At 42.9% G+C, this 13,632-nt stretch overlaps 1 protein-coding gene across 1 annotated transcript in view; it reads right to left on the reverse strand.

Annotated features, from left to right (window-relative positions):
* The window catches only part of DLD (dihydrolipoamide dehydrogenase), a 40,115-nt gene extending 33,967 nt beyond the window's left edge, over positions 1–6,148 (reverse strand). Inside the window, exons 1-2 of the mRNA XM_027574785.2 lie at positions 5,993–6,148; positions 4,192–4,270 (exon numbers count right to left, since the gene is read on the reverse strand). Of these exons, the coding sequence (XP_027430586.1) occupies positions 4,192–4,270; positions 5,993–6,031 (118 nt within the window). The 5' untranslated portion in view covers positions 6,032–6,148. The remainder of the gene's footprint in view (positions 1–4,191; positions 4,271–5,992) is intronic.
* Between the last annotated feature and the right edge of the window lie 7,484 nt (positions 6,149–13,632).

Below are 13,632 nucleotides of genomic sequence, written 5' to 3' on the forward strand. Positions count from 1 at the left end.
CATTACTCTCTCCTCCTTCATTGGTTTCCTTTTTTTTTTTTTTTCATTCAAAAACATTTATCGAGCACCAGCAACTGTGCCAGGTGCTAAGGAAGGTTTCCGTGTCTCTTGTTGGATAAAATCCAAGTTCCTAAATACTGCATGCAAATCTCTTCTCTAGCCTCATCCCCACCACATTCTGCTTATGCGCCAATACCATGCAGTTTAAGGTTCAGCAACAGTGAATTACTGTTAGCTTACACCCACAGAAGTACTCTGGTCTACCTGTGTATATTCTGTTCCATCTACCTAGAAGTAAATGCTGACAGCATGCATTTCACATTAGACACTACTCTAAGGTCTAGAGATATCTATAAATGACACAGCCCTGGTTCTTATAGTCTTATGAGAGAGAAAGAAAAAGCATTACAATAAAAACTCCAATATGTAACCAGAATGTAACAAATCATGATCATGCCTCTGCTTAAATCATTACAATGGCTTCTAACTGCCCTTAAAATAAAGTTAGGGTCTTTCAGTATCTACAGAGGTCGTCAACTCCATCTTCAACACACATCAGCCACACTGGCCCTTTTCAAGCTCCTCAAAGGCACTATGCTCTTTTTCGCATCAAAATACTCCCAACATGCTGTTCCTTCTACCTGCAACGCCTCCGCCCAGGCCCACTCCCATTCACAATCCATGTACAGATTTTATAGCTCCCTATGCTTAGCCTATGGAGTCTTTATCACAATTATTCATTGGATGTCTGTCTTCCCCAAATGGACTATAAACTCTATAAAAGCTGCATCTTGTCTGACTTGTTCACTGCTATATCCCAGCAACCAGCCCAATAACTAGCACATAGTGTATATTCCTTATTTGTTGAACTAATGAATAAATGAATATAGCAAATATGAGTGATTAAGTGCTAGGAGTCCATTCCTGTCATGAAATGGAAGGTCCTATCCATAATATACATTACTCTTCAAATTTTGATGAACTTCGTTCATAGAGACAATCAAACATCTTCCAGATGTTTATTTTTAAAATTTTATTTACTTATTTATTTGAGAGAAAGCGTGAGCAAGAGTGCACAAGAAAGAGCACAGTCGGGGGCGGGGAGCAGGTTCCCCGCTGAGCAAGAAGCCCATCGCTGGACTCGAATCCTGGACCCGGGGATCATGACCTGAGCCAAAGGCAGATGCTTTAACTGACTGAGGCACCCGGGTGCCCCCTTCTAGATGTTTTAACAGGGAATGTTTTATATATAATAAGCTTTGAACTCCTCAAGCTGGTCTGATCAACCAATACTCACTGGAAGCAGACCAAACAGAACAGAGATTACGAGTGTAGGTTCTAGGGGTGCCAGGATGGCTCAGTTAAGCGTCTGCCTTCGGCTCAGGTCATGATCTCAGGGTCCTGGGATCAAGTCCCACATCAGGCTCCCTACTCAAGTACAGAGCCTGCTTCTCCCTCTCCCTCTGCTGCTCCCCCTGCTTGTGCTCTCTTGCTGTCTCTGTCAAATAAATAAATAAAATCTTAAAAAGAAAAAAAAAGTGTAGGCTCTAGAGTCACAAGAATTTTCCCAGTTCTGGGCGCCTGGGTGGCTCAGATGGTTAAGCCTCTGCCTTCAGCTCAGGTCATGATCCCAGGGTCCTGGGATTGAGTCCCGCATCGGGCTCCCTGCTCCTTGGGAGCCTGCTTCTCCCTCTGCCTCTCTCTCTCCCTCTGTCTCTCATGAATAAATAAAATAAAATCTTTAAAAAAAAAAAAAATTTTTCCCAGTTCTATCACTTCCTAGCTGGACTTCTCTTGACTCAGCACCTCCACTTATAAAATGGGGCAAACAGCAGCACACCTTGTAAGATGGCAACGAGGATTAAAGACTGCCGGAGACAGAGTAAGCTCTCAGGGAATCAGTTACCATTACTGTTGTTGCTGCTGGGGACTTACTCTGTACCAGGCACCATACTGAATGCTTGGGATAAAGCAGTAAGTAAATCAGATATGGTCCCTTTTCTCATATTTATTCAATAAATATGCACTGAGTATGTACTGTACCACTATAGACAGTAAACAATCTCAGTCCCTGCCCTAACAAACTGTAAATCCTTGAGGAAAAGACAGCCATTTAATAAATACCTCGGGGGCACCTGAGGTTAAGTGTCCTGCTCCTGGTTTCGGCTGTCATGATCTCAGGGTCGTGAGTTCAAGTCCCTTATCCGACTCCACACCGAGCATGGAGTCTGCTTGTCCCTCTCTCGCCCCCCACTTAAGCACATGTACACATGTTCTCTCTCGACTCTCCAAAAAAATTTCTTTAAAAAAATAGTAAGTAAACAGCTCAAGTAAATATAAATATGAACATACAATGCTTGTTATTTCACCCAACCAAAGACTTTACACACTGTATTAATGTGGGTGCTAAGGGATTTATAATTTATTCAATGTCAAGGAATCACTAAACAATTTGATTCACGAGCACTCAGTTACCCTCATTCCACTAAAATCTAAGATCCTGCCCAAAGACTACCTGGCAAATAGAAGGCACTGAATAAATCTGCGTTGATCAATTCCAAAGGTGAAGAATTAGCCACAACGTCTTTAATTGCCTGCTCTGGAAATGAAAATCTAACATTTCTCCTGTTGCTTGAGTTAAGAACAAGTACTATTCCCATTTAACAAAGACAACTGATATATATCCCAATAAAACTGGAAGAAAAAAAAGGAACAAAGGGTATAATGGCCTGGATGGCTCAGTCAGTTAGGCCTCGAGACTCTTGGTTTCAACTCAGGTCACGATCTTGTAGTCGTGGGATCGAGCCCCATGTCAGGCTCTGTGCTCCGTGCAGAGCCTGCTTCAGATTCTCTCTCCCTCCTGCTCAGTCTCTCTCAAATAAATAAAATTTTTAAAAACTATATTCCTTTGTAAACAAATATGAAACATTTTTTTAAAAAGGTTATAATGGGTACAACTTTTTTCCCCACCATCAAATTAGTATTTTTTAAAGGATTTCTTGCCCTTTTCAAAGCTAGATAAATCATTCACTGTTGGTCACTGGTGACGGAATCCTCCCACTACTCTTTCTTCCAGAAATAAAGTATCTCAGATGGCACTAGTTTGGCAGCAATTAAGGTACAGGATAAAATTATTTCAGAGAATGCGGTGACACAAACGGTCACAGTTCCACCCAGCGAATGGTTTCTACAAAGAAGTTTTAATGCAACTTTACTTATGTCATATGGGTGATTCCAGTAAATGTCAAAACAGATTATTTCAAATAATTAATACCCTTGGTACTGGGAGGCCAAAATACCTTACTATAAGCCTATTAACTTCCTGTTTTAAAAAACAAAATATACATCCTTTATAGAAACTTCAAAAATATTTTCAAAAGAGAACAAGAAGAAAATACCCAAATTCCATAGCTTCCTTTCAGAGTATATCCTTCCAGTCTTTAAAATATGTCTTTGACAGGCCCATAAGAATTTTCAATTGGGATGTCAAAAAAGTCACCTCACCATTCTGAACAGTGTCAAACCACAAACCACCAACACACTTAATCTTATCCAGTCGACAGAATTAACTTTTTAAATGTAAACATTAAAAATCACTCCCCTGCTCAAAACCCTTCAGCGGTTCTCCATCACTCTTGGAGTAAAATCCAAACTCCTTCACTTGACTTTCAAGGCCCTCCATGATCTGATCCCTGCCTACCTCTCTGATGTCACATCCCATGGGTCTCTGCTCCAGCTACACCAGCGTTCCTGCGATGCCTTAAACCTCACAATCTAATTCTTACCTCAGACCCTTCTCACTGCTGTTTCCCTCCGCCTGAAATAACCACACTCCCTCTCTTCACTCAGACGTCATCTCCTTAGAAAAGCCCTGACACCCTAACTAAAATGGGCTTTTTTACTCCCAATTACCTGCTTTAATTTTCAGTCACTAACCAAAATATTTACCTGTTACTTGAGTATTGTTTCTTACCAGCAGACCATCAATTTCAAAAGAGCAGGGCTTTGCCTAGTTCACCACCTAGACACACTAGGTGCTCAATAAACACTTAAATGAATAAATACATGAACAAATGAATTCTATGACAGTTTAGTCTGTAATTAGTTACTCTAACATTCACTTGCTTTTGCAGTTAAACACAAAGGAACTGTGAGCTAATCTGAGGAAAAACTGTTTTACTAAGTACTTACTTGGTTGATCTGCATAAGTTCTCAGAGGCACTGCAGAAACTCCCTGTAAGCCATGAGATATTCGACTGAAATGGCCTCTCTGGAAAAAAGAAAGAAAATGTTGTATTATGTAAAATAAGAATTCAAAATAGAACACTGAAGGTCAATGAAAACGTAATGACTTGGAGCAAATGTGTCAAGCACTTATTATTTATATATCTTCCATTGCCAAACAGCGGTTACGTATCAACTTCTCCTCTTTTGTAACAACAATTAAACTTTACAACCTTAGCTCCCCATACTATCTTTTCATTATGAATATTCAATAAACCATTTCATATAAATATGGGCTAAAGCCCAATTAAAAAAATTGTTATTCAGTGGTCTTAAGTGTTATTAAATTTTCGGAAAGCATGGCTAATTTTTGGTGCCAGGGATCAATTTAATGTCACAATTAAGGCTCTTAAAGTTCTAGGGGCACCTGGGTGGCAGACTCGGTTAAGTGTCTGCCTTCAGCTCAGATCACGATCCCAGGGTCCTTGGATCGGGTCCCATGTTGGTCTCCCTGCTTAGCTGGAAGTCTACCTCTCCCTCTCCCCCCCCCCCCCCCCCCCCCCCGCTCATGCTCTCGCTCACTCTGTCTCTCAAATAATCTTTTTTTTAAAAAGGGCTCTTAAAGTTCTAACTTAATTAGTCAGTAATCTTTATTATTACAATTCTCTACTTGTAATTATTGTTTCCTAACTCAAACTACCACATACAATCTGTGAAGATGCTCCTGAATGGTTAACTAGAAACAGAAAATTAGACAAGATAACGTAGGAAAATGCGTTATTACATTCAAGAGCTACTACAATTTCACAAACTGCACCATAATCTCCACAACAATCTGTATGAATGTCTACTCTTTCCTAAAAACAATGAAGCACAAAGAAACAATGCAAAGAGCTCTTATCACAGCAGGCAAATGGGAGGCAGTGATGAAACCCACATTCATGTAGCAATGTTCTCTACTCCAAAGCAATTCAAGGCACCTGAGATCAGCACAGCAGACCAGAGGAGCGGACCAAACATCAGTCTTAACTTCTACTCCCAGTTCTGCCTCTGCCTAGAAATATGACTCCTAGCATATTACATTAACTCTCAGGAGCACAGCTTACTCATCTTAGAAACAAAGGAGCCTGATTACTATACTATTTTTAAGGTATCCATCAACGTAGTACCCAGCCACGATCCCACATATATACAATCTGGCTGTATTCGGCACGTGGATGAAAAGGGAAAGCTAGCTGTCTTAACGATAAGCAGCTGCAATTAAAAATACAAGCCTCTAGGAGAAGGCAGTGAACACTAGCTTAACGCGGCAAACAATGAAGAGGCCTTTGAGGAGTTCCTAGGGCTACCTGTCGGGGCTGACTGCGTCTGGGTGTTTCAAGGAGTGGCCCCAAGGTTACCTGCCCACTGCCACTCAGGGGCTGGGATTAGGATTAGTAAAAGGTAGAGGGTATGAAAAGACCAGACGGGTAGGGTGCGATTTGTACTTTCTCTGCCAAGGTGGACAGGCCTGTGTGTGACCCGCATGCCCCAGAGCCCAGACTTGCGAGCGGACTGCAGGCCGTCGCACAACAGGCGGGGCCTCTCCACCGGGGCGGTCCCGGCTCCGACCGCGACCCCGCCAGAGCCCGCTCAGGGGCGGGGCCGCGGGTTGTCCGGCCAGACTGCCGGCCTCTCTCGCCCCGACCAGTTAGGCCGCGTCCCGGACCCCGTCAACCGGCCCTTCTGCGCCTCTGGCTCGGCACGACCCCACCCCGTCGGCCCTCACCTTGGCCAAGGAGCAGTACACACGACTCCAGCTCTGCATCTTGCCGCTCAACTTTCTCTCCGCCAGTGCTTTCCCGTCCGCTAAGCTCCTCCACCGCCTCGCCAAGGTCTCCCCGCCCTGCGCATGCACAGGCACAGCTTACGTCAGGGTCGGGAGCAGCGCGATTGGCCCGCAAGGTCAGGGCCCACGGGACTAGGCGTGTCTGTCCGGCGCGGAGTCGTGCGCTGTCGTAAGAAGCGTAGTGCTTTCTGGCAGCGAGGGATTGCAGTACCATTTTACCGGTGGTATGAAAATGTGCTGGTTTGTAATGTCATACTTGGGGGACGAAATAAATAAACAAGACTGTCGTTTGCTTCGTGCACGCTGCAGAAAGTCAGGCTTGACAGGTTCTTGATTGTGCTAAGCTGAGGAATCTCAGCACTTTCCAGGCATCGTCTCCACAGCAACCACATGAAGCATTACGAGCATTACCAGTTAATTGGATGAGGCCCTGAGAGGTTAATACCCCCGAGGTCGCCCAGAGGAAAGATGACTGCTTTATAACCTCTCCTCTCAAAGCAAATAGAAGGGATGGGGCATCACCAACATCCTACTCTAAGTAAGCTAAATGGCAAAACATAGAAAACACACTATCTTCCCCTATCTGCTCTTCGAGCAAGTTAGAATCGGTGGGGTAGTGGATGAGATTTTAGGTTTTCATGAGGGACCAAGAAAAACATTGTCTTCAAGATTGAGCATAGAGGTTTAAGGTCTGATTCTTGTTTTGTGATAACTGTATAGTGTGAATAAAACTAAGTTGTGCATTTCTTGGCGTTTACTGCCCAGGCACCGTGCTGGGCTCTGTGGATTTAGACACTAGTTAGAAATGACTCCTTACCTAGCTATGCTCAGTCTTAGGGGAGAAGGTAGGAATGATGTTTAGTGTTTGTTATAGATTCTTCCTGTCCATCCTTCTAAACATTGCATTTTGGCCATCTTAATCATTTTCATGGCTTTAGCACCTGCCTACATACACTGATAACTCCTAGATCCTTGTCTCCAGTCTGTACTTTTCTCCCAATCTCTAATTCCATATTTCCAGTTGTCTACTGAACACGTCCAACCGGGTGATCCTGCCAGCACCTCAGTTATTATATCTTATTTAAAGATACATATTTTCTCCCTTATATTTATGATTAATGATACCTCCAAACAGCCAATCATCCCTAGTAAAAATTGTTTAGCCATTCTCCCGCCTTTAGTCCATTACCTAATGGATCACTGTTTTAGCTGACTACCCCTAGAAGGAGGCCCAGAGATAAGCATTTGAGTGCAGTGAGTTTGTTTGAGAGATGATCCAAGCAAGCATCGATAGGGGATAAAAAAGGGACGGTAACTATTTCAGATATGTTAATGAGTAGATTACCACTGTGAACAACTGGTGCTCAGACTCAAGACCTCTGGGAGATAGCATAAAACATGCGTCAGAGTTGTCCTACTCAAAATATATCCATCAACTTCCATCAGTCATTAACTGAGGACTCCTCCCAGGGACTTTAACTCCCTGGCACTCTGGCTTGCCCCATATGTGGGCTGAGTGAGCACCAGCAGCCAGGGAAGTCTCTCAGACAGAATCTCTGGTGCTTGCAATAAGAAGACTTGTGGGTGAGCATGCAGAGGAAAAGTGAGTGCTAAAAAGGTACAGGTGAGTCACCAATAAGGTTGGCTATAATCACCAAGTTCTCTCAACTCAATATAAGAAGGAGAGTGAGAGAAACTTTGAGGATGGCTCCAAAACTTCTAGCTTCGATGGCTGGGTGGGTAGTGAAACCGATACAGAAATAAGCAACATGGAAAAAAGAATGGCTTTGGGGAGAATATAATGAGTCAAGTTCTTTGAATTTGAGATCCAGCTAGACAACCCCCTTGAGGTCTTCAATAGTGGAAACACAAGTCTAGAACTTAGAAACTCTAGGCATAGTTTTGAAAGTTTGCTGGCATATGGATAGTGATTGACACTTTTAGGAATAGATGCATTCTCAAAGGACAACACTTTAAAGGGAGCTTCTGACGGATAATGAGAAGGAGCTGTCATAGAGACTGTCCACTTAATTCAGTGCCCAGCATGAAGCAAGTCCAATTACTATTTGTTAAATTACTTTTATTTGCCCCACAGAACTGGTGATGAATTCACAGTGGGATTTAAGGAATCCTTAACTGGCCCTTCCCTTAAAATATTTCTACACCACCCAACCGCTACCCTAATTCCTGGCCTGAAAGCTTCCTCCTCTTGTTACTTTTCAAAACATTCTCTATTAGAATAAGCTATCAGTTGCTGGCTACAATTCTCTCCTTAGGAAAAAGAGAGTAAGGGAATCAATATCTGTTGAGCAGATGTTCTAAAACCCTGCGCTGGAGGCTTTCCATCATTTCTCCACTTAATTCTCACCCCAGCTTATCTAAGCTGAAGTGGCTTATCAATGGATCTTCTGAATGGTTGGCAAAAGAAATAAAATCCTCAAGTGGGTGGAGGGATAATGCTGGAACCTTCCACTACTGGGCAGACCTGGGATGGGGGGGTTGGGAGGGATAGAGCAGAGTGGATGACAAGTGAAGATCAGGTGAAGGGCATAGGCAGAAAGAAAAGAGCCCAAATGGATGAGGAGTCAAAGACTTCCGCCTGACATTCGTAGTATGAGCAGTAACCCCTGCAATATGAAATAACAACTCTAATATTTATCTGAATTGTCCTTATGGTCCACAGGCTCTCTTTATCCATTCACTTCTTCACTGATCCAATAATCACTGAGGGTCTGCTGTGTGCTCTGCTAAAAGCTGGGGAAGCAGCCCGGAACAAAACCCAGAACTAGTCCTTGCCCTCCTGTAGTTTACATCCTAACGGGGAAATAGCATCCACTAAACACCTTCATTATAAAACGGAGAAGTGCTATGGTGATCTCAGCGGGGATTTGAACTAGTTGGACAAGTTGGAGACAGAAATCTCCCCTAATAAACTGATTGATGCTTGAGCTAAGATCCAAACAATGAGAAGGGTTCCCAGCAGTAAGCTTTACCATCATGCTCATTTGACAGATGGGAACTGGACTGACAATTAGGGGACCTAAGTTCTAGATGTAACTGCTCTTCACTTTCTGCATAATTCAGCATAGGTCATCTCTTGGGACCTTGGTTTCCCAAACTTTAAAATGGGGGCTACAAGATCCCTTCTAGCCGTAAAGCTGTTCCACTGAGTTGCTAAGGGTTGGCTTGTAGAGAACCGCGTAAAAGTCACAGTAGCTCTCGGTAGTAGATGTTTCTTACTTCAGGGCTGTTGTTTATTGGAATCCCCTTTTTATGTTTGAGGGATCGCCGCCGTGTGAGACCAGACTCCACCAGGAAGCCCAAGTGGCCGCCCCTGGCTCTCCCGGGCGCCCCCCCCTCCCCCGGCAGGTAGAACAGGCAGAGAACCTAAACCAGTCCGGTGCTCCCACCAGGACCTGAATCAAAAGACGTGGCTCAAAGACACTGACAATCTGGGATTCACTCTGCTGGGAGTGGCAGCGACTTCCGTGTAGGTGGAGCCGGCGGCAATGACAGGGTCCTATTCAGACCCTTCCTGTGGCAAATCTCATCTGGAGCTGTCTAGCTCCCTGCCTCCTTCTCAAAACTCTACATTGATTCTGGGGCTCTCAGCCTGCCAATAAATTCCTTTTTGCAAAAATGAACCCGAGATTATTTCTGAGATTACTTGGAACCCAGAATCATGACTGGGACACTACCATGTATTGAAAAACTACTGTGTGCCAGACACTTTAAATGAACTCTTTTTAAAAAAATCTCATAACACTGCAAGACTGGTATTATTAACCTTAGTTTTTAGGGAAGGTAGCAGAAGCTCAGAGCGTTTATATAATGAAGCTAAGGTCCTGCAGTCACTAAGTGACAAACCAGTGTGCTCTTGCTCACCCCACATTTACACTACATCCATTCATTCCGGAGACCGTACTAATTGGTAGGGAACAGAGTTCCTTGGCACTTTCTTTTTTCTTTCCCCATCTATTGTGAAACTAACCAGCTCAAATGGTCTCAGAGTTACTGCCATACAGCCCTCTCTTTGGAAATTCTGTGGTTTTATTGAGGAAATAACTGTCCCGCATTTCTTAATCATCTCCTTTTTTTCCTGGGTAATTTTATTTATTTAGATGATGCTTAAACAGCAACAACAAAACTGTATCAAACTGCTAACCTAAGCACTCCTGGGTGATTGAGTAGGAAATAGTGAGTTAAAACAGTGTAGTTAACAGTGGGTAGGTAAAGGGAAAATCAAATAAGAGTCAAAAGCCGCTAGTACCACCTGCCCAGAAGGGGGCAGTGTTCTCCCATTATGTCCTTAAGTCCCGCCTCACTTCTGAAAAAGCAGGAAACTCCGCAAAGGAAATGTATATAGTGGGGTAGGAGTGGAGGGATTGACCGTTAATGCTTCAAAATGATCCTACATATGAAGATATTAGGCCACTGGTGTGTGGAATCAATAAATCAACAAGCACCACGCGTTGTTTATTGTGCACCTAACAAGGTACAGAATTTTGTGCCGGACACTGAAAGAAAGGCAGACACGTTATCACAAATCTCCCTGATCTCAGAAAGCTCACAATCTAGTTAAGGACATCAGGCAATGTCTTTACTCAAAACGTACACTTTCTTGGCAAAGTCTGTCCTGACACCCTAATAAACACCAGCTTTGCCTTTCACCCTCCTTCTCCTCCTCCCGACTTCATTTTGTTCCATGGCACTGACCATCTTCTAGCCCACTGTGGCATTATTTTCTGTTTATTTTGTAAAGTTTTGCTCCCTGAGGGCTAAGATTCCTGTCTGTTTTGTTCGCTGATAGGTCCCAGAGCCTAGTACATTGACTTGCACAGAACAGGCACTCCAAAAGCATTACTGAATTCACGAAAGTAAGCAGAAAAGATAAGAGCTACGGGAATTTGGAGGTGGAATGATCACAACGGGTTAGGCCCCTCGGGAAGTCTTCATGCAAGATCTAATTACTTCAACTGGTCTTTGAAGGTGGGTAGGATTTTGACTGAGAGGAGAGGAAAGCCAAGTAGAATATGATTTTTAGGCATGGAGGAATAAGGAGCAAAAAAGCATAGTAATCTAAGGTGTGGTGGAAGGAAAGGGCATAAGCTTTCAGGTCATGAATCCTTCTACAGTTCATTTTGCTCGCGCCCTCGGACAAATTTGTTAATCTCTCTAAATTGTTTCCTCACCTGTGAAATAGAATAATGTTTACATTGAAGATGGTTAAAGGGATTTTTTAAAACTTCAATAATGCACCTGGCACATAGTAGGTCCTTAGAATGGGAAATTATCAAACTACTATCACATGCTGGGATACGTATCAAGCAGGTTCATTGAATGCATGTTCAAAACTTGACTTGAGTTTCTGCAGGTCCATTTTCCATGAGAGGGATTAAGGCGGTCATGAAGCGTGAATCTTTAAGGATCTCTAAGAGTGGCTACATGACTGGCATTTTATGGTTTATGAAATTCTGTCACACACACACTGGCTCTGGTCTACATAACGACCCCGACATTGGTAACATTAGTGTCATCATTTCAGAAGATGAAGAAGGAGGAGGGGAAGGGGAAGGGGGAGGGGGAGAAGAAATCCCTGCTTTAGAGCGATGAAATTACTCGTCTAAGCCCAGAGATCTACAAAGTGATTAAGGCAGGACTCATATCCAGCATTCCTGATTCCAAGCCCATTACTCTTTTCATTAAGTGATTCGCTACTTCTAACCATTGTTATGGATTTGAGCCACACAATTATATTGTTGATCTGTTCCACCAATTGAGAATTCCTGATGCTTCTCCATTCTGTAGCTGCCTAGACGTCATCCTCTCTCCCTCTCCCGCTCTCCCTCTCTCTGTGGTTCTCTCCGTCTCTTTCCCTGTTTCTCACTGAGACTAAGATAAGAGCAATTGGGGACCTGGAGTGTGTCTCTCAAGGCCACTTTCTGCCATCTCATGGAAGATTTCCTCTTCACAGACTTTGTTCTCACAGAATTTTAAACCCCTTCAAGTGGAAATGGTACTTGAAGGGAGATGAGTTGGACATACCCTTTGCTTTATCTCATTCAACATATTTCATTGTACGTTTCCAGTTAAGGAGTTCATCCTAGCCATTAAGAAATTGAAAGAAAAAGAATACAAATGACCAAACACTTAGGATATGGGAATAAATACATGTTGAGGTGAGGTTTTGCTATATCCAAGGATTAACAGAGCTAAAAATAATGTAGGAGAAAATTGTGGTGGCATGTTAGAAAATGTATTAAGCAGGGAGGAACTGGACCTTGTTCTTGACATGATGGGGTGTGAGGAGGGACAGAGGGGCGGGTCAGTGAATGAACTTGATGTAATGGGATTAGATGAGCAGTGCTCGTGGGAGATGTAACTACTGTGGAAATATAGCTATCCCTGTGATTAAGCAGGTTTTCTGATAAACTGTACTAAAGAACATAATCATCATCTGCACAAATTAGGCATTTTTTGATTACTGTCCACAGGCCAAATAGGTATTTTCTTCATTTATATACTAGACCCAAGAAGATGCTCAAAGAGTCATCTCTGCCATTCATTCTTCCTTCCTCTCTTAAAGAATTGCAAAATTTCCCTGTGCTGATGGTGTTATACTTATTATTTTTCTGATAAAATGAGTCTTAGTTGGTAAGCCAAAACATGCTCCCCTCTAACATTTTTCTGGAAACATGTACAGCCAATTCTTTTAAGTTCATCTTTTTTTTTTTAAAGATTTTATTTATTTATTTGAGAGAGAGAATGAGATAGAGAGACAGCATGAGAGGGGAGAGGGTCAGAGGGAGAAGCAGACTCCCTGCCGAGCAGGGAGCCCGATGCGGGACCCGATCCCGGGACTCCAGGATCATGACCTGAGCCAAAGGCAGTCGCTTAACCAACTGAGCCACCCAGGCGCCCTTGAGTTCATCTTTTAAAAAGACAGTAACTTTCTCCTAAAAAATGTCAAAATTCTATCCCATGGTAGCAATTAATCGACAAATCAGGTAGTAGCCACAGGATGTCTGACTCTTGTATACAATGCTGTGAGAAACAAAAAATCTTGTTATTCTTTTTTATTTAATTTCCATGAACAATTTCAAATGCATACAAATAGACAGAATTCTATAATGAATTCCATATATCCATCACCAGCTTCAACAATTATCAGCTCATCATCAATATTTTTTCACATATATCACCACCCACTTCCCTTCTGTTTCATTTTATTTATTTATTTGAGGGAGAGAGTGTGTGCGTGCATGATCAGAAGGAGAGGCAGAGGGGGAGGGAGAGAGTGAATCTCAAGCAGACTCCATGCTCAGCACAGAGCCGGACACGGGGCTCAATCTCATGACCCCAAGAGCATGACCTGAGCCAAAATCAAGAGTCCGACGCTTAACTGAGCCACCCAGGGGCCCTTCACCTGTTTCATTTTAAAGCAAAACCCAGTAGTCACGTCATTTCATTCTGTAACTACTTCAATATGTATCTCTAAAAAATAAGGACTTTTTATATGGATAACAAGGGCTTTAATAGGGGAGAAATCTATGTGCCACAGTAGACAGAAAAAAAAAATC

This window comes from Zalophus californianus, chromosome 12 (genome assembly GCF_009762305.2).
Source record: "Zalophus californianus isolate mZalCal1 chromosome 12, mZalCal1.pri.v2, whole genome shotgun sequence".
NCBI lineage: Eukaryota > Metazoa > Chordata > Mammalia > Carnivora > Otariidae > Zalophus > Zalophus californianus.